Genomic DNA, 24,319 nt, shown 5'->3' on the forward strand with positions numbered 1-24,319 from the left:
AAACAGTCAAGCATGTTGTGATTGTCAAGTTTGTTGTAACTATTCATATTTGATCTATTTTTTTTTTTACATTAATTGCAAAAAAAATGTTTTAAAGATTATTCTAATTACTACTATGCACCTTCAAAATACCACAACCTACTATTTTCTGTATACTTAAAGAGGGAAGGCCTTAAAGGGTATCTGAAAAAAAAAAATACTTACTCAAGGAGATGCCTAAAATTTTACATTAAATTACAAAGGCCTCTGTTGGAGTGATATATTTTTTTTTATTTTTCAGCAAATGTGGTGCTTTCTTTTAAGGGAAATTTCAGTACCACTAAAAAAGTAAAACTAAGAAAGATAATGCTCTTCGACAGAAAATGGTTTCAATGTGCTGCTTTTCTAAATCAATATAATATATTTTTATGACCCATTGCAGCTCTGTGACTTTCCTTTTTTTCATTCTATATCCTACTCTTTACTTCTTATCTGACTCACTTTTATTACACTGTTTTTCACTCTTCCTTAACTTTCGCAGACTGGTGTTATACTTTGTGAAGCACCACTGCTTTGATCAGAAGAAAGAAGTGGATCTCCTAAAAGATTTTCCTAAATAAGATGTTAGTACAAATTACAGAAGTGTCATACATAGAATTCAACTGTGTGGTTACAAATACTCTTTTCATGTGATAGAATCCTAACCATACCCTGATGCTAACAGACTTTGGGCACTAGAAAGAGAAAAGCTATGATTCAAAAGGGCATGTATTAAAGTGATTATAAAATGAATTTTGTTATTAAAAGAAAAAAAATTACTACTTACTAACTCGGTGCAATGGTTTTGCACAGAGCAGCCCCAATCCTTCTCTTCTGGGGTTTCCCGCCTGTGCTCCTGGCTCCTCTCCCCTGACGAGTGTCCCCATAGCAAGTTGCTTGCTATGGGGATACTTGTGCAAGCTCGATCCAGAGCTGTGCTATTTGTGTTCATAGACACACCCTGGCACTGTCCCCCCACTCATAGGCTGTGATCGATAGCAGTAAGAGCCAATGAGGAGAAAAGGTGAAGAGAGTGGCAGCTCTTGGGCACAGAGCTGGATCAAGATTGGGCTCAAGTAAGTGTTTACGGGGAGCTAAGGGGATCCTATGCACAGAAGGTTTTTTACCATAATGCTAGGAATGCATTAAAGGTTAAAAAAAAAAAATTCTACTTTAACAACCACCTTAAATTCAGTCATGAAATAAGTGTTGTTTTTAAAATTAACAAAAACAGGGTGAACACTTTGTCTGAACTTACTATAAAAAGAGCTTTTTTTTTTTTTTTTAAATAGTTGGGAAATACATAACCAGCAACAGTTGAGATAATGAACATGAGAATGCAATGCTCTGCAGTCCAGAGTATGAAACATATAACATAGGGTACAGCAGTAAGAAGTATGTAACGTATAGCACAGCTTACAGAATGTAGTGACTAGACATATGTCTAGGGTATACACAGTGCAAAGCTCCTCACTCAATTGGTGGTTGAATGTTTTGCTTACCCGTGTGACCCACAGTTAAATGGCTTACCCATCCTTATCTGACCATCAGACAAGCATCCCTGTCCCGTCAGACCTCAGCTTTGATGGTCTCTTGTCCATGGAGGAGTTCAATACATTGGGAATGCATGAAATTAACTATTTAAAACATACTACCAACAGTTAACCAGAAAAAAAGATCAAAATTGAACAAAAAATAGTGAACATTACTGCAAACAGCAGATGTACCAGTCACCTGGGCTTTTAAAGACAAAGAGCTAATTCTAATTCAACTACAGTATATTGCCAGTATTGGAGTTGGAGTCATTGGTTGTTTTTTTGTTCTCAGGAAGCACTGTGAAGGGTGGCCACTGCCACACACGCAGTCAGAGGGATCCCCTCAGAGTGTAAACCTGTACCACTGACCCAAACACAAAGGACAATCTGAGAAACTGAGCAATGAGACAAGAATTAGATTGCCCCATTTTCTACATTTCAAACCCGCTGACTAAGTTTGCCAAATTCCATTGTGGACTGTGAACCATTAGGAATTTTTGCTACAAAAAAAAAAAAAAAGATAGTGGTGTTCCCTAGACAATTATTCATCTGAAATCTGTAGTCCACTTTCTGATAAGATTTATTAAGAAATTATGTGGAAACACCACCATATAAAAATAAGGCAAACCTTGCAGCAGGTTTTTCCTGACAGTTTTCTCAGATTTTTGGGTATATTCTGCGGATTACAAATATTGTGACCTTATTATTTATATGCTGCCAAAAGGTACCAAATCTGGATTGTCAGCCAGTTGTTTTGGAGCGGAACACTCAAAAACAATCCTGCATTTCTGGATGAAAGATTATTGCCTTTCATGCAATGCGTCAAAGAATTTTTTATTTACTGTGATTGATAAGTTTTCAGTGGCTTGAAACCACCCAACTTTGTTTTATCACTGTCCATGATGTTTTTTTTTTACCTCGATTTCATGGAAGTTGAAATTTCAGATACTTACCAGCAGAAAAAGCAAACTTCATTTGTTCTGAAGGTAGGAGGCTATCCGCATTATTTATTTCCACTTCATCATTTGATAATCCACTGTCTTCCTCATTGTCTAAGGACTCTATGGTTTCTTCAAGAAACATCAAGCATTCTCGCTCCTCAGCAGAAAGATGGTCATATCCTTCTCCACTCTGAAAGACCAAAAGCAAAAAAGTCTAAAGGACAGTGGTACTTGGTTTGTAAATGCACACTTTTGTAAGTAAGGTGTACTGTTACTTGAGTCCTTGATGGTATAGCACTGCAAGATAAAGTATACAGTATGTGTCATATGGTCTTTGTTTGTAAGTTTCATATGTCTTTGTTTACAAGATTATTTTCCATGGTTATAAAAACTTTCTTGCGTACATGATATGTGTAGCACTACCCCCTTAGGAGCCGCTAGAATATTTGGGTGCCCCTATAGCTCTGCACAGCCAGGCTTTACACATCTTCACAAGAGCTTGTATCCAGAGTCCTGCTCCATTCCAACACATAACCTTTATTTTGGAACTAACCAACGACTCCAGTTGTCTGTGCTCAATCAATACAGTGAAGGAAAAAATATTTGATCCCCTGCTGATTTTGAATGTTTGCCCACTCACAAAGAAATGATCAGTCTAAAAATCGAATGGTAGGTGTATTGTAACATACAGAGACAGAAGAACAACACAAAATTCAAAAGAAATGCATGTCTAACACATTATGCACTGCTTTTCATGTTCATGAGGGAAATAAGTATTTGATCTCCTATCATTCGGCAGGAATTCTGGCTACCAGGTGTCTTTCATACAGGTAACAAGCCGAGATTAGAAGCACTCTTTTAAAGGGAGTGCTGCTAATCTCATTTTGTTACCTGTATAAAAGACACCTGTCCACAAGAGCAATAAAACAATCGGATTCCAAACTCTCCACCATGGAAAAGAGCTGTCCAAGGATGTCAGGGACAAGATTGTAGACCTACACAAGGCTGGACTGGGTTACAAAACTATCGCCAAGCAGCTTGGTAAGAAGGTGGCAATCATTCTCAAATGAAAGAGACACAAAACAACTGTCAGTCTCCCTAGGTCTGGTGCTCTATGCAAGATCTCACCTCGTGGAGTGTCAATGATCATGAGAACAGTGAGGAATCATACCAGAACTACATGTGTGGATCTTGTCGATCTCCAGGCAGCTGGGACCACAGTCACCAAGAAAACAAATGGTAACACACTACGCCGACAAGGATTGAAATCCTGCAGTGCCCGCAAGGTCCCTCTGCTCAAGAAAGCACATATCCAGGCCTGTCTGAAGTTTGCCACTGAACATCTAAATTATGCAGTGGACTGGTTGAGGTCCGATGAGACCAAAATCGAGCTCTTTGGCATCATCTCAACTTGCCGTGTTTGGAGGAGGAGGAATGCTGCCTATGACCCCAAGAACACCATCCCAACTGTCAAATATGGTGATGGAAACATTCTGCTTTGGGGGTGTTTTTCTGCTAAGGGGACAGGACAACTGCACCGCATCAAAAGGGACGATGGACGGGGCAATGTACCGTCAAATCTTGGGTGAGAACCTTCTTCCCTCAGCCAGGGTATTGAAAATGGGTCGTGGATGGGTGTTCCAGCATGACAATGACCCAAAACACACAGCCAAGGCAACAAAGGAGTGGCTCAAGAAGAAGCACATTAAGGTCCTGGAGTGGCCTAGCCAGTCTCCAGACCTTAATTCGATTGAAAATCTGTGGAGGGAGCTAAAAGTTCGAGTTGCCAAATGTCAGCCACCAAACCTTAATGACTTGGGGAGGATCTGCCAAGAGGAGTGGGCCAAAATCCCTCCTGGGATGTGTGCAAACCTGGTGGCCAGCTACAGGAAGCATCTGACCTCTGTAATTGCCAACAAGGCATTTGCCACCAAGTTCTAAGTCATGTTTTCTGAAGGTGATCAAATACGTATTTCCCTCATGAACATGCAAATCAGTGCATAATTTCTTAGACATGCATTTCTTTTGAATTTGTTGTTGCTATTCTGTGTCTCAGTGTTACATAGGCCTACATATTTACATAGTTAGTCTGGCTGAAAAAAAAAAAAGTTCATCCAGTTCAACCATAGGAAAAAAAAAAGTTATAATCCTACACCCACAGGTGATCCAGAGGAAGGCAAAAAAAACCCCAGCAAAGCACGATCCAATTTGCTCCTGCTGGGAAAAAAAATTCCTTCCTGATCGTCTGAGAGAATAATATGATATTCCCTGGATCAACTTTACCTATAAATGTTAGTATCCAGTTATATTCTGTGTATCTAAGAAACAATCCAGGCCTTTTCTGAAGCAATCCACTGAGCTGGCCATAACCAACTCTTCAGATAGTCTATTCCACATTTTCACTGTGAAGAAACCTTTCCATGTTTGGAAATTAGATTTCTTTTCCTCCAGATGTAAAGAGTGCCCCCTTGTCCTCTGTGATGACCTCAGGGTGAATAGCTCTACACCGAGTTCACTATATGAACCACTGATGTATTTATACACGTTGATCATATCCCCCCCTTAATCTCTTCTTCTCAAGAGAGAATAAATTCAGTTCCTCTAACCTTTCCTCGTAGCTGATCTCCTCCATGCCTCGTATCAGTTTAGTTGCCTTTCTCTGTACTTTCTCAAGTTACCCAATATTCTTTTTGTGAATTGGTGCCCAAAACTGAACCGCATTATTCCAGATGAGGTCTTACTAATTATTTGTACAGGGGTAATATAATATCTCTCTCTCAGGAGTCCATACCTCTTAATACAAGAGGATTTTGCTTGCGTTAGAAACCGCAGCTTGGCATTGCATGCTATTAATAAGCTTTTGATCTACCAGAACTCCCAGATCCTTATCCACCATTGATTTCCCCAGTTGTGCTCCCCCTAGTATGTATGATGCATGCGTATTCTTAACCCCCAAGTGCATATCTTTACATTTATCAACATTAAACCTCATTTGCCACATAGTTGCCCAATTAAACAGTGCATTGAGGTCGGCTTGTAAATTAAAGACATCCTGTAAGGACGTTATTCCACTGCACAGCTTGGTGTCATCTGCAAAGACTGAAATGGGATTTTTAATCACAGACCCTATATTGTTTAGAAATATATTAAAAAGTAAGGGTCCCAACACTGAACCCTGGGGTACACCACTGATGACCCCAGACCATTCAGAGTATGAATCAACCACTGCTCTTTAAATAAGATCTTTTAGCCAGTTATCTATCCATTTACGGATTTTTCCAAGCCCGTAGACTTTACCTTACACAATAGCCGTGTGTGGGGAACTGTGTCAAACGCTTTTGCAAAATCCAAGTATACCACGTCTACCGCCACCCCTCTGTCCAAGGTTTTCCTCACCCCCTCATAAAAAAAAAATCAGATTTGACAACTTCTGTCTTTCATGAATCCATGCTGTCTGTTGCTTAAAATGTTTTTTCCAGCAAGAACTCATCTATGTGGTCTTTTATTAAACTCTCCAGTATCTTCCCAACTATAGAAGTTAAATGAACAGGTCTATAATTACTTGGTAAAGAATGCCCTGAAATCTATCATGGATTGTTTCCACAAGTGGGTAAAAAAAGGGGGAAGGGAGGAGAGAGAAGAGAGGAACAACGTCCCCTTCTCCAGGAGCCAAATGTCCCTGTCCCTCTTTCTTGGTCAGCGGTCTCTTCCCATGTAAGGATCTATATAAAAATGTACTATTCAACTATTTAAAGTGTTTCACTGCACAAAACTTTATATTGTTTTGAAAAGCCAAAATAAAGTAAGAAAAAAAAAGTTATAAAAACTTGGATTAAACCAGTCATTTTTTGCACATTACCCCTCATGGTCCATGTTACTGGAAGCATGGCAGGGGCATATCATTTGCCTATATGCTTCTATACCAAACAGTTAGGAGGTATGCTGCTCTAATAACTAATTATGAGTAATAGGTTTACTTCTCCATAACCAACAGGATGAATGGTAATTTTGTGTTATTACCATATCATATGGGAATAAATGCACTACCAAAAATAACACAAGAGGAATGGAAGAATTATTCTGTGACTATATGTTGTATAAAAAGATTGAGGGTCATCTAAATAATTTTATTAGGAAAAGGATATGTACATTGTGTTTTACATGACCAAAGGCTACATGAATAAGGCTAGATAGACATTCAGTATATGTTGTGGACACCCTGTAGGGTGTACAGTCCCTCTCTACTGACATGCAATAATGAGAACCGTGTAACCCCAGATATAGTCATACTGTCAAATTTGAATTATTATTGATTTGCACACTTACCATAGAGATTACTGAATAGAAGTGGTAAAGGTTTATTGTACCACTGTCCATGCCGATTATTTAAATTATGATTGTGATTCATTTTATTTTATAGATCTTTGCTTTTTTGATGTTGGTGTGTTTTGGAAATTATTTTTAGTAGTCTGTCCTACTTCTATAGGTGTACGTTTCACATTTTACACTTTGATTAAACTTGGATTCAACCCATCCCTTCTGACCACAGGTGTCAGTTACTTGAGGACTGGTTACAGCAATTAATAATGCTGGTGCTTAGCTTAAAAGCCCATTTCCACCTTGTTAATAAAATTACAAAAACAATATAGCTTCGCACCTTTAAAAATAAAAAAAAGCATTTTTCCCTGAGATATCAACAACCAGGGCCAGTCCTAGACTATTTTGCGCCCTAGGAAAGACCAGCTACTTGCACACCTTCTCCCCCCCCAAAAAAAAAAAAAAAAATACAAAAATAAATACTTCACACACACATTTTCTTTCTGCTCAAATGTTCCACTCTAGCACAAATCCTCTCCCCTAATTCCCCCTCCTAGCATAAATACCCCCATTCCCACCTCCTAGCACAAGCATTTCCAAATTACCCTTCCCAGCACAAATCCTTCCTCCCCACCCAAGTCCCCCTTACTAGCCCACAATTCCCTCCCAAATCCCCCATTCTAACACAAATCCCCCCCATCCCGCTCCTAGCACAAATCCTCTTCCTTCAATCCCAAGCCTAGGACAAATGCCTACAAATCCCTCCTCTAGCTATAGCCCCTCCAAATTACACGGGCCAGTATAAATTCCTCCCACCTTACCCAAACCCCCCCCCCACCCTCTTTTAGCCCAATCCCCCCACCAAACCTCCCCTCTACTTCTAGCACATATCTCGCCATTGCATCTACTAGCACAAATGTCCCCTCCCCCATCATCCCCATTACCCTTCCCAGCACAGATAGCCCCCATCCCTCCTCCTGCACACACCTCTAATCTCAGTACAAATGATTGTTATCCCTCCCCAACCTCCTTTCATTGTGTACAGTTCCCCCAGTCTGTAAGCTCCCCCCAAAACTTACAGGCGGGAAACAGCTAGAAGTGCGGTTTGTGCTTTGCTCTCACTCCTGTCAGTGGAGCTCCATACAGCAGATGAGACAGGATCTCTCTTGGATCAGACTGTTCACAGCTTGATTACCCCGCCCCCCTATCTCCTCCAATAACCGTTCATCTCCTGGCAGCAGGGGAATGAATCAAACACTAAACATGAGGATGAACATGCTACACTGACAGGAGTGGAGAGCACAGCCCACACCTCCCAGCTATCTCCTGTCATTTTTTTTGCAGGCTTCACTACTCCAGGCTGCTCTCCCCTTGTCCCAGCCAGGATTGCAGGGATGGGGGAAGGCATTCAGCGGCAAGGCACAGCACCCATGGAAAGACCAACCTGGGGGGTGTCACAACTGAACCCAATACCCAGCCATGGTGGACAGTAGGGAAACCAGCGGCCGTGGCTGCACCCTAGGCTGCTGCCTAGTTAGCCTAATGGTAGCGCCAGCCTTGTATACAAAAATATTACAAAGATATCACCCAAACTTCTAATCCTTGCTGTACAAAATAGGTTGTTTGACTTGTGGCTTCCTTAACAAATGCAAAACCCCCAACCTGGGATATTTCTAGTCCCACAGTTCACAATAAAACCTATGATACTACTCCTGTCAGAATAGAGGACATGCACAAATTATGTTCTGCTTTCTCAAAACCTAGTTAGCTTTACTAACTCTTCTTGGTTCTACATGCTTTGACTTTCCAAGATCTTACTGTCTTCGCAGCCTATATTTGGGTTCATACAGGTTTCTTCTTGAGTGAAAATACACATGGACACAGACAAACAAACAGCTTTCTTCAGAATAACAAAAGAGTATTTCTGGATGTCTGGAATCCCCCTGCTGGTTAAGGAAAGGTGTATCCCCATCAGAGTGACAGCCTGCCAGATGATCTACACTGTTTCAGCTTTCTAGGACCAGGAGTGGTCTGACAACTCAAATGCGCATATTATGCGCTTTCTGGTGAGTGCATAATATTATACACCTTTCAGCACGGAGTCAACCACCTTTGCACTGTTTACTGGGACTATTGTATCATGATATGAGGACGTTTTCCAATCACTTTTAAGCACCAGTAGCCCATCACTTATTATCCTTTATACAACATATATTAACCTTTTGTAGCGCTGCATGTGTTATTATTTTTAGGTTTCTTATTGACACTGAATGAACACTGGCTTCCCCAGTAACCAGGTACAGTACTCGGCTTTGGACATCTTTTTATGTCCTTTTCCATCTTTATAAAGCTCCATTACCTTGTTACACAGGACTTTTGACAGTTCTTTTCTGATCCCCATGGCTCAGTATCTAGCCTAGTCAGTGCTTCCACGTAAGAGCTAACAAATTCATTGACTTTTTATACGCTAACACTAATTGCAATTTAAAAAGCCACAGATGTGGGACATTAACCTCTAATTGGCATTTTAACCTGAGTGTGTCTCCTTGTGTGTCTGTACCAAGGCCAAACATTCCAGGGTATGTAAACTTTTGATCATGGCCATTTGGGTGATTTCTGTTATCATTATGATTTAAAAAGGAGCCAAACAACTATTTGATAATAAATGGCTTCATATGATCATCATTCTTCAATAAAAGAGCATTTTTTGGCATGATCAGTCATATTTTCAATATCAATGCCAAAATTTCACAATTTCTGCCAGGGTATGTAAACTTTTGAGCACAACTGTATATAATACTTTTCAAATGTCACTTAGCACATATATCTTGAAGATAAAATATACTTACAAAGGTAGAGTGGTTGGAGGAGATGCTTTCAATACTGTCACAGCTACCAGTGCTGCCCACGCTGTTCAAGGCTTCCATACCTACATGCCTTGTCCAAACTTTTTTCTCTGGCATCACCCAAACCAGATTTCAGGACAGACAACTTGACCAGTCTCAAAATAGATGCTGTAGAACAGAAGACAACATCCAATTACTAGGTGTTAATGTTACAAATAAAGTGGTAAAAATTAAACCATGGTCTGCTGTCCCAAAATATTATTTGTAATAATGGTTGCGGTCTCACAATATCAGATTTGTAATGACAATGTATTCTTAAATAATTAGTTTAATAAATAGATTTTTTAAAGTAGATGCAAGCCCTCCTTTTTAGAAATGCATATCTTGTTTGTGTAGCACTACCTCCTTAGGAGTCATTGAGTTTTGGGTTCCTCCTATAGTCCTGTACAACCAGGTAACACACATTTTCTTCACAATTTGCACAGTGGAGACTGTAAACAGTCCTTGAGCTTGTTTTTTTTTTGTTTTGTTAAGGGTTATTAAACTTGGTTGGGGTTGAGGTGTAAGCCGTGTACCGGGGTGGGCTCCCCAGAATACAGTGAAGTCACGAATGAGGAAAGCAACCCCAACACCAGCTTTTGTCACAACAGAATTTTAATTAGATGTGGCAAATAAACACAACCACAAATGCTGGAAACATACAATAAATTTACATACACCCAACCCAAAGGCTGAGACCCTTGTGCTGCACAACTCGGCGCATTCTGATGAAGGTAGAAAAGTGTAGTAATTTACCTACTGGCGGGCACAACTAAGCTGTCACACCTTACCTGTTATTACCCTAAAAGTACAAGAATCAGTGTGGGTGTATGGTATTGGCTAGCCTGCGGTGCAGCACAACAGCTTACAATCTTACACAAGTCTACAGTTTTCCCCCTCCCATAACTGGTCCTGTAACACGTGCCTGAGTATTCCTTCTGAGCACAACGCCAGTCTGTTTTGAGTTTGTAGGATTTTATCAGCTCTCCAATGTGAAATGTCACTTTAAGTTGTGGAGTCCTTCCAATAATCAGTAACAACACTTGCGGCCTGACACAAACAGAGACCCTAACTAACTATAGGCCTGGAGTCTATAGGTGCCAACAATAAAATGATGTGCATGCACGATCTTACCAACCCGGGTCTGCTTTGCATCCACTGGTGACTCTGAACAGAACAACTGTCTCTCCAACAAGCATGCGATATCACAGTATATATATATTGCTTAGTTCCTCAGCTTCCCATCAGCTTCCTGGCCGCAATCTTCCTTTCTTTGAACAGGGTTAGCGTCTTGAACACCATCAGCTTCACTCAACTGAATTTCTGATTACGGAGGGCTGTCCTCACATCTGGATGGCATCGGATTCTCAGATCACACAGCCCCCCTTCTCTCTCTCAAGCATGGCTGCTCTCCTCTCCTTTTCCTGTTCACTTCCCAAGAGTAAAACCCCACCCCTTCATGAATATAGAAATCTCTATGCAGTCTAAGGCTGTGTTAGAAAAAACAGTGACATCTTGTGGCTAAACTGCAGAATGTCAGTCAGAATGTTTTTAATTTACTTCAATCAGTGTTCAAACAATGAAAGCTGTTTCCCCATCTCACAGAGGGGTGTGTGGGATGCCCAAGGAACTGCGAATATGGAGGACAAATCTCCTTAGCAACTATGTACAAGTTTATAGACAGTCTCTCTTGAAGAGCTCTCCAGCCTGTTTGGTGTACCTCATCAGACCCCAGACGAATCCTCTTCACCCCGCTGCCTGAAGGAATTCATGAGCAAGGGGACCCAGAAACTGCCACTGTAGTAGAGCAGCCCCAGATACGGAGCTAGTTGGGTTTGCCATCTGACTGCCCTCTCCCTTTAACTGGCCCATGGGGTTCAGGATTACTCTCAGTCCTCTCCTGTAAGCTTGGTGGGTTGGTGGCTGCTTTCAGACCTCATGCTGGGATGGCTCCTTCCCTGCTTCCCAGGCTGTCCTCTCTCAGGGGACAGTTGAGGCTGAGAGATTCTCCCTCCCAGATCCTGCTTCTAGGTAGGCCCCTCCCTGGGCTCCCTCCGAGACTCCACACTCTAGCCTTCTCACATTATCTTCCACCCCACACTAACCATTTCCTGATCAGGCTCTCCCATACTTGGGAGTTGGTCAAAGTCCCTTGAGTATGCAGATCAGCCCTCCCACACCACACCTTCTAGAAACTTCTCAAGCTTCTAGAGCAGCGGGTGGCATCACAAAATTGACCTGCAGAGTCCTCAGCCCTGACCTAAAGCTACCTGGCTGACTCATCCCAGGCTCTAACCAAAAACCTAGCTAGCTCCCCCAGGCTAACTAGAGGGGCACTACATTTTTTACTTTAAATATAAGTAAAAGCACCTTATCTGTGTTTTCCTCTACTTCATAAATTGTTTCAAAAGTATTGATCCTGTCTGGATCACATAAGTGATTTGCAAAAGCTAATGGAAGATGGCCACAATGTTTGCATGCTCTCATATGCGGGCAGCTCCAGGACTACATTACCCATGACCACCAATGCCCAGCTGCACTAGTGGAGGCATGTGGGAGGGATAGACGGCAAGGCCAGATTTCCCCTTGCTATGCAGAAGCAATTAAGGAAATTAGAAAAGGGTGACGTACTTTATATATATGCACATACATATACATACACAGACACACACATACACACACACACACACACACACACCAGCACCGTCACATGTTCTCCAGACACAGATTACACATGTACTGGGCTGACATCACTGCTTAGCATTTTCTTTTTACAGTGTCAGCTTTGTCAGCCCATAGACAAGAAGTTTGCAACAGTCGGTAATATGGGCAAAATCACAATTTTAAAGAAAATTACCATAAGAGAAGGACATGTATGGGAAAGTTCTGCATATGATTTTATTCATATTTGACCACAAGTACACTTTAGCACTGAGGTTCTTACAAAACAGCATTGATTTGAATCATTTCTGAACACAAAGTAACACTATTGAAATATGAAAAGGTAGTGATTGAAGGATTAAGAAGAGCAAAAACAAAATTTAGTTGTTGTATAGACTTCACAGAATATGAAGAGAATCTTGAAGTACATAAAAACAAGGTTGTAGAAAAGAAAAAAATGCATCAGATATGTTATGAATTTCAAGACAGGACAAATATACACATAGGTGATCATATAGACTAGATACACAACTGACGAGTAGCGAAACCAATTTTATTGCAATTGTTAACAGTCAAGAGGGAAGCACCTTCAGATTAAGTTTTCCCCCATATTTAGGGAATTGGAACAAAATGGATATTGAAGTAAAAAGCTAAACCAGACACTCTTCAATTCTTCAATGAGTTCTCCAGATCTGGTCCTTAGGTGCAAATCCCTTGATTAGCTCCCGAAAAGGATTTTTGAAATAGGCCCTCCATCTATTCCAAGCTGGGACCTCCAGTCATCTGCCCAGAGAAGCAGAGCCTCTCAAGCTGGGAACTTCTCCTGAAGGACTAGACCCAGGACGTAAAACAGGGCTTCTCCAGGCCTCAGACTATTTATGTGCTCTTCAGCCACCTATTGGGCACACTCCCCAGGGTTTAGATGCAGCACAATAAAGAATTATGCTGCCCTTTTGCCTTACTCAACCTCCTATGTCTTAAGTCTCCAGAAAGCAGGGGAAAGCAATCAAACCTGCAGCCTGGTAAACCCAGAACAGCCAAAAGAAGTCAGCAGCTGCTCCAATGGTTACAGATGAGCAAAAAAACTAAATTTACCCAACATCCTAGTAATGTATCTAGAAATGTGCTAAACTATTTTTTAGGCATATTTTACTCCTCATCTGGTTGCAGGATTCTCATAAATTGATAACTATGAGCAATATAGGTCACAGAAAGGGGTACAGGAGTTAGAGATAGTAAAGTTAAATGCAGAAGGAGTGAACAGGCTGTAAATATTCATTCAGTCTTAAAAAAAATTGGATTGAGTCCCTATCATATGGCATATAAATGTATATAAAATGTATATCTATAAAAAATACATTAGACTTTCCCTTCCCAAGCCTGAGAGGTTACATGATATGCGGACCTCTTAAGCAACCTGTATCATGTGGAAACAATAGAAAGCCACATTCAAGAGCATCATTAACAGCACAAAAAATTCAAATTTAAACATGGGACTCACAACTGTCCAATGTACAGATAATTTGTAAAACATTTAAGTGTTGATCATTCCCTTTTCTATCAAAGGAAACAAACCGTTCCCCAAGCACGTTACATTGTACTTTCAACTGAGTTGGGGGAGAATATACAGTATGATGCATATAGGTCTCTGTAACATTCACGAAAACACAATCATACAGAATTATACCTGCAAGCAAAAAGGATAGTATATATAGTATCAGGCAATAAAGGGATAAGGCAGATGACAAGCAGAAATAGCAGTTTAACTAGTGTCAGCTTCATATCAACAATAATGTGGTCATGTGTCACAGAATTAACTTGACAAACCGGGTTTACAAGGTAGTGTACACAGGGTGTGTAACATGGAGAGAGGATGTGACATAAGTAATAAAGCAGTATGGGAATAAAAATTATGCAGCTGAATCTTTATTGCTACTAGGTATAATGCTACTGATCAGAAAATGAATACAGATGTAATACAAATGTAGTAGTTCCATAACTGCTTTTTGAATCAGAATGTATTTGCATCAACAGCATCTTCCCACAAATGTGAAAAGAAATGTACAGTATTCCATTTGCACACAGAGTAACAAATGGGTTCTAAGACTATAGCAGTTTTAAAAGGAAGACAAAACAACCCCCCTTAAATAGCTATGACTAAATTTATGTAACAGAGAACATTTAATTCTGGACTCCACAAAGGCACTTCATTTCCTGCAGCAAAATATTTTCAAAGTATTCCTTAGCAATTAAAAAACAGTGAACACTGTTAGCTGTAATAAAGGCAGTAATTAAAATTATACATTTGATTTTGCCATCACTACATTAAACCCAAACGTTGACCATTTCCTGGGGGAGGAAGTTCCACATTTTCACCACTCTAACAATAAAGAACCCTTTCCACAATCTATGATTAAACCTCCTTTCTTCTAACCTCAAATTGATAATTACATAGTTATGTGATTGGATATAACTTCAAAGGACCTCACATTATATAAATGTAGACTCAGATAGACAATGGTTTTGCACAGAGCAGACCCGATCCTCATCTTCTCAGGTCCCACAACGGCGCTCCTGGCTCCTCCCCTCTGTTGAGTGCTCCCAGAGCAAGGACACACAGAGTGCAACTGGGCACCACTCCCTCTTTACTGGCTGTGATTGACAGCAGTGGGAGCCAATGGCTAAAAAAGGGAAGGGAGAGACCCAGGAGAGCCAATGCTCTTGTGCACATTGCTGGATAGAGATCAGGCTATTAGGGGGAGGTTAGGGGGGAGCTGCACACTGATGGGTTTTTTTACCTTCATGCACAGAATGTGTGAAGGAAAAAACCTTCAGCCTTTAAAATCACTTTACAGTCTTGACCCCTTAATGCCAGCACCTCCCAGCCCATTAAGAGGTTTCAGATGCCGGGAGGTGGGGTTTCTGATCATGTGACTGGCATGATTGGCTGTCACTGTGATCACATGATCAGGAAGCTCCTGATTGCAAGTAGAGAGTGGGAGCTTTCCGTTAGTCGCTAGTAATTGTGCTTGGAGTGAGCTGGGTGCGCACTCCCTGCACAGCTGTGTTCACATTCTGAAACGCATATATGCGGCCTCTCTGCGTTAATCCCATCTGCCCAGCAGTTGCATACATGCGTACGGTCACCATGAAGAGGTTAAACAAATGTTTCACAAGGCTACAGTATAATGTCTAGCGGTCTCTAATGCACCTTTTTTTGCCTACCCTGAGGATGCAGCAAACAGCGCATTACTAAATTGCAATACAATTCTAATTGCAAATTATCCAAAAACATAGTAAATCTAAATATAAAATGCAAAAGCAACCAAAAACATCTGCTCACAAGTACTGAAAATCTGGCATGTAAAATGCTAGTGCTTGAACTTCGATGCATGAAGAACACAGCTTGGTGTTGCATAATCAAGGACTGATTCTTCACAAGTGAGATGAAAATATTCCTGGCTTTTGAAGACATCAGTTGAATGAAAAAGGCAGTGGGGTCTATTTATTTTATAGAAGTTATTTTAAAGATAAGTTCCTTTTTAAAAAAAAATTGCATCTTTATTTTTGAGCCTATAAAGCATTGCACACGCGATTAGCAGATCAGAAGTGCACTGCCAGGCTCCTGCAAAATGTAAGTGTAGCTGTCTGCCCATATCTCGTACAAGCAGACAGTTACTTCAGTCCAGGCACTGATCTCATGATAGTTTATTAAGAACTACAAGTTGTCAACCACAATGGATGACGGTATTTGTAGGCATTCATTCACAGAACTCTCTGAATTACTCGGCCATGTGGACAGAGCCCCACTGAATTGTGACAGCGGGCCAGAGATCCTCTCCCCACATGTGCTGTCACATGAGGGGGGGGGGGGGAATCAGGGAGAAGGGGAGGCAAATGCTGAACATCCATCTAAATATAAGTTTAATGTAACCAGTTGACAAAGATGAACATATCCTTTAAAAAGTGAGTTTGAAATGTGATTGTATTGGGAGTGTGTTATGATGCTGATGTATCATGGGAGAGTTTACATATACAGTAGGTGTGCATGCTGCAAATATTATGTTACAGGCTGCCAAGTGTCCTGAAAATAGAAAGGGCTTCTACCACACACACAATATACAGTGGGTGTTCTGTGTGATCAGCAGGGAATGAAAGTTTCCCAATGAGGCACAAATCTAAAATGTCAGGTCTTCCCTGAGCTGCTGAAGGTTCAGATGATGTGCAGAGATACACTATATTGCCAAAAGTATTGGGATACCCCTCCTAATTATTGGATTCAGGTGTTCCAATCACCTCCATGGCCACAGGTGTATAAAATCAAGCACCTAGGCATGCAGACTGCTTCTACAAACATTTGTGAAAGAATGGGTCGCTTTCAGGAGCTCAGTGAATTCAAGTGTGGTACCGTGATAGGTTTCCATGCAATAAGTCCATCCGTGAAATTTCCTTGCTACTAAATATTCCACGGTCAACTGTTAGTAGTATTGTACCAAAGCGGGAGCAACTGGGAACAGCAGCAAATCAGCCATGAAGTGGTAGTTCATGTAAAAATTACAGAGCAGGGTCAGCGCATGCTGAAGCACACAGAAGTCATCAGCTGTCTGTAGAGTCAATAGCTAAAGACCTCCAAACTTAATGTGCCAAGTATAAAGTTTGGTGGAGAAGAGAATATGGAGTGGGGTTGTTTTTCAGGGGTTGGGCTTGGCCCCATCGTTCCAGTTTAGGGAACTCTTAAGGCGTCAGCATATCAAGACATTTTAGACAATTTCATGCTCCAAACTTTGTGGGAACAGTATAGGGATGGCCCCTCCCTGTTCCAACATGACTGCACACCAGTGCACAAAGCAAGGTCCATAAAAGACATGGGTGAGCTAGTTTGGGGTGGAGGAACTTGACTGGTCTTCACAGAGTCCGGACCTCAACCCGATAGAACACCTTAGGGATGAATTAGAGCAAAGACTGCGACACTAGTGCCTAGCCTCACAAATGCACTTCTGGAAGAATGGTCAAACATTCCCAAAGAAACACTCCTAAACTTTGAGGACAGCCTTCCCAGAAGAGTTGAACCTGTTATAGCTGCAAAGGGTGGCCCAATTCAATATTGAGTCCTACGGACTAAGACTGGGATGCCATTAAAGTTCATGTGTGTGTAAAGGCAGGCATCCCAATACTTTTGGCAATATAGTGTAGCACCAAAGCAGGACCCTTGGGATTGCCTAAAGGGTAAAGCTTCAAGCTGTGGGGTTAAAAGAGGAGCTCCACCTAAAAAGGGGGAAGTTCCGCTTTAAAGACTGGTCTCTCGCTCTTAAGGATTGGCACATTTGGGCAGCAGGGGTGGAGCAGGTACCCAAAACTGACAGGTACCCGCTCCCACTTCTGCTGCAATCGCCTAGGCAATCAGAATCAGAAGTTGTCCTCCTACCCTCCCTCCCCGTAGTCTTCTGGGATACATGACAGCTCCCAGACGACTACAGGGCCATTCAGGAAGTGCAGCGCTACTCCCGCATGCGCCATGCACTGCAAGCTGTCACGGCCAGGTGCCCACACTGAAGATGCCGGAGCCTGGTACACAGGATGGCCGGTGAAACGGACTGCAGGGAGGACACCGCGGGATTGTGTGACAGGTGAGTGGCTGTTTTTTTTTTTTTTAAAGTCAGCAGCTACAGTTTTTGTAGCTGCTGACTTATTTTTTTACAGTGTGAGTGGAACTTTGCTTTAAAAAGGCAGTCAAAAGGGAAAAACCGAGGAAACTCTAGGTGACCATAACATGATTTCAGTTTACATAAGTTGTGAACAAGAACATGTTGGAATGACAAAAGCATTTAAATTAGAAAAGCTATTTTCCTAATGCTGAAGGTCACTCCCTACAACACAGTGTCAGAAAATATTGTCAGCACAAAGAACAAAAAACAGAGGTGTTTCAAAATGATTTGACGTAAACACATTACACAATATAGTCCCTGAGGCAATATTTTTAAAATGCTAGAAACAAAAACTATGTGGTTTAATGTCTAGTGAAAAAAAAGTCTAAACAATAAGAAGATATTACAAAATATAAACCTTACAGAGTAACCGAATTATGGAAGCTGTGGCCAAAAAACTTCACTTGGAAGACAAAGGACCAGTCATCAGTATTGTCTCTAGACTACCTGTGTTTTAGTTTTTCCCTAAGAACAACCTTCCATGATTTGTTCTGCACTGTGTCTGTGTGAGGATGAGGGTTTTCCTCCATCATGTCAGAACTGCTCATTTGATGACTGGCAGGGGCGGACTGACCATTAGGAAACTCGGGCACTGCCCGAGGGTCCAAGGTCAGTAGGGGGCCCCATGAGATGGCCCTGGTACCTTTTTCATAGGCTTTTTTGAGTTTGGGCAAGGACGCAGGGGCTCCATGATCCCCTATTGCCCAGGGGCCCCATGAGTTGTCAGTCCGCCCCTGATAACTGGTGATCTGATGAGTACTAGATGAATAATCAAGTAAAGCAAGGTTCAGAAAGCATAGTCCAAGGGTCCACAGAATGAATAAAGGAAATGCTTGTGTAACAAGATCCATTGTAACTAAATATGCAGGTTTATTAATGAAATGTTATAGTTAATCTTTCCTGCAAGACGTTCCCTTTTTCTGCCACTAGATAGAGTTATGTAAACTCTGATTTATAGTCAGTCAAGAGCATTGCACTGTGGAAATTGTGGTTCCAACCAGAAGGCACTCCATTACTAACCAAAACCAATAAACTACAAAAGCCAACATGCCTCAAGTCTGGATGGGTCTTATAAATTATAAGTGACTCGTGTCCAAAATAAAGTCACTCCAATCTTTGTATCCAAAAATGCAACTGTTCAGATCCTTTGGTATCGAGCCCTCCCAATGGCTCCCAAAAGGAAAGTATGTACCTCAAAAAGACATCCTTACAATGTCATCAACCACCTTCTCCTAGATGTCATCATGGCTTTTAAGGAAGTACTCCATAGTACTTTATTAGTACCTATGCTCCATGCGAGTGATATATGAACAAAATATAATGTAATTCCATTATGGGATTAATACACATACACTTTATTTACTGCTTACATTCATAAATATAAAAAGACGCTTATTCCCATGCCCTCAAACCTCTAGGGTCGCCGAGCAGCCTCCAAATCGTTTGACATGTGAATTTCCAATATCCAAAATGACCGACACGCCACTTCTGGTTCCTCTCCTGTGCATCCGATGTCACTTCCCTTCACATAACGGAATTACACTATATTTTGTTCATATATCACTCACATGGAGCATGGGTACTATAAGTACTATGGAGTACTTCCTTAAAAGCCATGATGACATCTAGGAGAAGGTGGTTGATGACATCGTAAGGAGTACTATTCAGGCTTGGAGGAAATTTGTGGGAGCGTGTTGCTTATCTCTGCAGTATTGATATGGTGTTTTTTGTTTGTTTTTTTGGTAAGGGTATATATGCCTTACACTATAGAAGTATACACTGAATGGTCACTTTGATTACTTTATTACAGAGTGACGCACTATCACGATTTTACACAGTGTTCACATTTTCACTTTAATTTTCACGGTTTTTGTAGTTGCACAGTGCATATGGTATATGGGTATGATATTGAATTTATTTAGTTAATGCACTATATGAGTTTTCTTTCTTTCTTTTTGAGGTACATACTTTCCTTTTGGGAGCCATTGGGAGGGTTCGATACCAAAGGATCTGAAAAGTTGCATTTTTGGATACAAAGATTGGAGTGCCTTTATTTTGGACACGAGAGTTATACATTTTGATAATTTTTTGTCTTATTATCATTAATTTTATTTTATATATTTTATTTTTTTAATTTTTTGGATATTTTCGGGATCATTTATTATATAATTTTTTGTGTTCATTATATGTACATTTGTTTACCTATTTAGGGATATTTATTTAACATAAATAGGAGATATATTGTTGGTTTGCACTTTCAAGGGTGGAAGCTAGATCTTATATGCTAGAGGGTGTAGCTGATATATTATATTTGTTTGGTTGATACTGTAGTTATAGATTTATTGTCATATAAATTAGAAAGCCTGGAAAACCACAAGGCAGTCTGGGAAAGACACTTGTGTGTGGTGAAGGGAAGGTCCTATCAGAGGGAGATAGAGGATGATACAGGGAAAGACTGTGCATTATAGGAAAGACAGTGTCTGTTAGTTCCAAAGAATGGAGTAAGCTGCTGCAATCTGCAAAGTCCATTTTGTGCCCTTGCCACTGTCTGCTGGTTCCGGGGATCATCCTGAGGCCTAGTACTGGAGCCCCCCGAGATCCAGACTTGCTGATTCCTGCCGTGATGCCTACAAGTCTAGCTAAGGGTGCAGCTGTATCGCAGAGCCACCACTGTCTGATCGCAGCAGAAGCTCATCTGGAATCATCTCCAACTTAAAAAAGGATCCCCCCCCCCCAGTTCACTGAAGGAGACCTGCTACTACAAATATCCCGGAGTGGGTGAGTGGACATTAGCCCTTTGTGTCATATTGTCCAGCCCTGTATTGATTTAACTGGAAAGTCATCCTTCACTACCCCTCTCAAAGGCACCCCTATCATCCATAAACCTTCTGCCCCCCTATCATTCAAACTTTCTGCAACAGTCCTGCTGCCCAGAACTGTGTACCTGAATATATGAGAGATATCGAATATTATACCTCTGATAACCCCTTGCTGGATACTTTGCCACTTAGTACTCCAAAGAAATCAGTGTTCTACAAATGTTTCCTTGTTGCAAACATTATTCCCTCTAGTGCTCAAACTTATTAAAGAGCTCCAACATGGTCGGCCAAAGACTTACTTTGAGGACTGTATTAGAGTACCTGTTATCCTGCCTAGTTAAGAGTTTTCAGTTAGCTTTCAGTTATTGCATTATAGCCTAGGCCCTAGCCTCCTCACCATAAAGGACTCTAGGCAACTTAGTCATTCTATTGATAAGAAGTTCACCATCGCCTTATATTGCTGATTTCCAGTGGAGAAAGCTAAAGTTTATGCAACCTTACCAGAACCTAAGGAGACACTCCTACTACATTGTTTTATATTTGAAACTGGATATGTCAAAAAGTGTTCCACTTTCTGTCATTTTTGAGTACTCATTCTCAATATATTTTGTCATCATACGTCAGGGTCATGAGTCTCATTTCAAGGTGATTCAAAAAAATAAATATACCACAAAATAAAGGTGGGGTAACTTAATAGTGAGCTCAAAGAACGCACCTTTTATTGGTGTGGGTGTAAACCAAAAAATATATAGCAAAAAGAATAGTAGTTGCAAGAAGCAGACTATCCAAGTAGGTAATGAACACCCAAGCAATGTAGCTCATATGTAAAATCACATATTTTTATTAATCCCATGTAGGGAAAAAGAATAATATCCGTGGATAGTGACACATACAATCACTGAATACACATTAAAAACAATGAAAGAAAAACAATCCGGAGTGCAACATAAATATGTTTTAGTGGTATTCACTGAAGACTGGTTAGAGATAATTAACAGCGCTGTTTTGTTTCATAAAACACCATATTTTACCATGTAAATCATGGCTTTATATAATAGAGATATTAAATGATAGTAATAGACCAAAAAGTATGACTGAGAATGTATCTTGACATATATGAACTTCAGATGCGTGGGAACTATATACAGGGGTGGACTGACAACTTATGGGGCCCCTGGGCAATAGGGGATCATGGGGCCCCTGAGTCCTTGCCCACACTCAAAGCACACCCAAAAAAGCCTATAAAAAGATACCAGGGGCATTTCCTGGGGCCCCCTACTGACCCTGGGCCCTCGGGCAGTGCCCGAGTGCTCGAATGGTCAGTCCGCCCCTGCTATATACAGTATATCAAGATACATGCTCAGCATTACAGGAACACTTTGAAAACACATCAGATCTCAATGGGGAAAAATCTCAATGGGGATATGGACTGGGTAGCGTGTTAGGAAAGTAAGGATGCCACATCGTTTAATGGAAATGAAAATTATCAACCTACAGAGGACTGAATTCAAAGACATCCCAAAAATCAAAGTGAAAAAATGATGCAGCAGGCTAGTCCATTTTGATGAAATTTCATTGCAGTAACTCAGAATGGTACTCAGCAGTTTGTATGGCCCCACGTGCTTGCATGCATACCTGACAACGTCACGGCATGCTCCTAGTTAGATGATGGATGGTGCCCTGGGGTATTTCCTCCCAGATATGGACCAAGACATGACTGAGCTCTTGGACTGAGGTGCAACCTTGCGGCATCGGATGGACCGAAACAGGATATCCCAGGTGTGTTCTATTGGATTTAGGTCAGGCGAGTGTGGGGGCCATTCAATGGTTTCAATTCCTTCATCCTCCAGGAGCTGCCTGCATACTCTCCCCACGTGAGGCCAGGCATGATCATGCACCAGGAGGAACCCAGGACCCACTGCACCAGCATATGGTCTGACAATGGGTCCCGGGAATTTCATCCTGATATCTAATGGCAGTCAGGGTGCCATTGTCTAGCCTGTAGAGGTCTGTGCATCCCTCCATGGATATGCCTCCCCAGACCATCACTGACCCACCAAAACGGTCATGCTGAAAAATGTTACAGGTAGCATAACATTCTCCACGGCTTCTCCAGACCCTTTCACGTCTGTCACATGTGCTCAGGGTGAACCTGCTTTCATCTGTGAAAAGCACAGGGCGCCAGTGGCAGACCTGCCAATTCTGGTGTTCAATGGCAAATGCCAATCGAGCTCTATGATGGCAGGCAGTGAGCACAGGGCCCACTAGAGGATGTCGGGCCCTCAGGCCACCCTCATGAAGTCTTTTTCTGATTGCTTGGTCAGCGACATTCATACCAGAGGCCTGCTGGAGTTCATTTTGTAGGGCTCTGGCAGTGCTCATCCTGTTCCTCCTTGCACAACGGAGCAGATACCGGTCAAGGACCTTCTATGGCCCTGTCCAGCTTTCTTAGAGTAACTGCCTGTCTCCTGGAATCTCCTCCATGCTCTTGAGACTGTGTTGGGAGACACAGCAAACCTTCTGGCAATGGCACTTATTGATGTGCCATCCTGGAGAAGTTGGACTGCCTGTGCAACCTCTGTAGGACCCAGGTATTGCCTCATGCTACTAGTAGTGACACTGACCCTAGTCAAATGCAAAACTAGTGAAAAAAAGTCAGAAAAGAGTAGGGAAAAAAATATTTGTGGCCTCCACCTATTAAATCATTTCTGTTTTGGGGGGTCGTCTCGTTGCCCATCTAGTGCACCTGTTGTTAATTTCATTAACACCAAAGCAGCTGAAACTGATTAACAACCCCCTCTGCTACTTACCTGACCAGAAAAATATCCCAGGAGTTTAATTGACTTGATGCTATACTCTGATTAAAAAGTGTTCCTTTAATTTTTTGAGCAGTGTACACACAAACATACACACAATATGTGTATGTATATATACCGCATACCTGAAGAAAATCCATGCAAGCACAGGGGGAACAAGCAAACTCCATGCAGGTGGTGTCCTTGTTGTGATTTGAACTGGACCTTAGTGAAGCAAGGCAGACATTCTAACTACTAAGCCACCATGTTGCCCACTACGTATTCTCTATACTCATAATGAACTCTGTTACAAGCTAAATATGATTTTTGAAAAAGTGCTGTCTTTCTACCACAACAGTATGAAGAGTTATATTGTTGGTTTTTTTGTATACCTTGTAAATATAACTATTATTTGAAAATTATCTTATTCAGATCAAAAATGAGGCATGGTGTATGTATGTTGTTGAGTAGGCAAAGGTAGAATTCTTTAATGTGTGACCCCCAACTGTAAAGCATGGAAGAAGAAGTGTGATTTTTGTGCTCTTTAGCTGAATCAAGAGTCACATGACTCTGCATAGGTGCACAGAGGCAGGGCACCCAAGCAGACTGCCACACAGCATCACACACAATCACGCATGTGGGC

At 41.4% G+C, this 24,319-nt stretch overlaps 1 protein-coding gene across 1 annotated transcript in view; it reads right to left on the minus strand.

Moving 5' to 3' along the window:
* Positions 1-24,319, minus strand: part of CUNH1orf116 (chromosome unknown C1orf116 homolog) — a 98,192-nt gene that overhangs the window by 15,676 nt on the left and 58,197 nt on the right. The window contains exons 2-3 of the mRNA XM_089686371.1: positions 9,661-9,825; positions 2,507-2,684 (exon numbers count right to left, since the gene is read on the minus strand). Of these exons, the coding sequence (XP_089542497.1) occupies positions 2,507-2,684; positions 9,661-9,774 (292 nt within the window). The 5' untranslated portion in view covers positions 9,775-9,825. The remainder of the gene's footprint in view (positions 1-2,506; positions 2,685-9,660; positions 9,826-24,319) is intronic.

The sequence above is a fragment of the Staurois parvus genome, unplaced genomic scaffold (assembly GCF_062004578.1).
Source record: "Staurois parvus isolate SC_StPar_1 unplaced genomic scaffold, SC_StPar_1.0 ptg000395l, whole genome shotgun sequence".
Taxonomy (NCBI): domain Eukaryota; kingdom Metazoa; phylum Chordata; class Amphibia; order Anura; family Ranidae; genus Staurois; species Staurois parvus.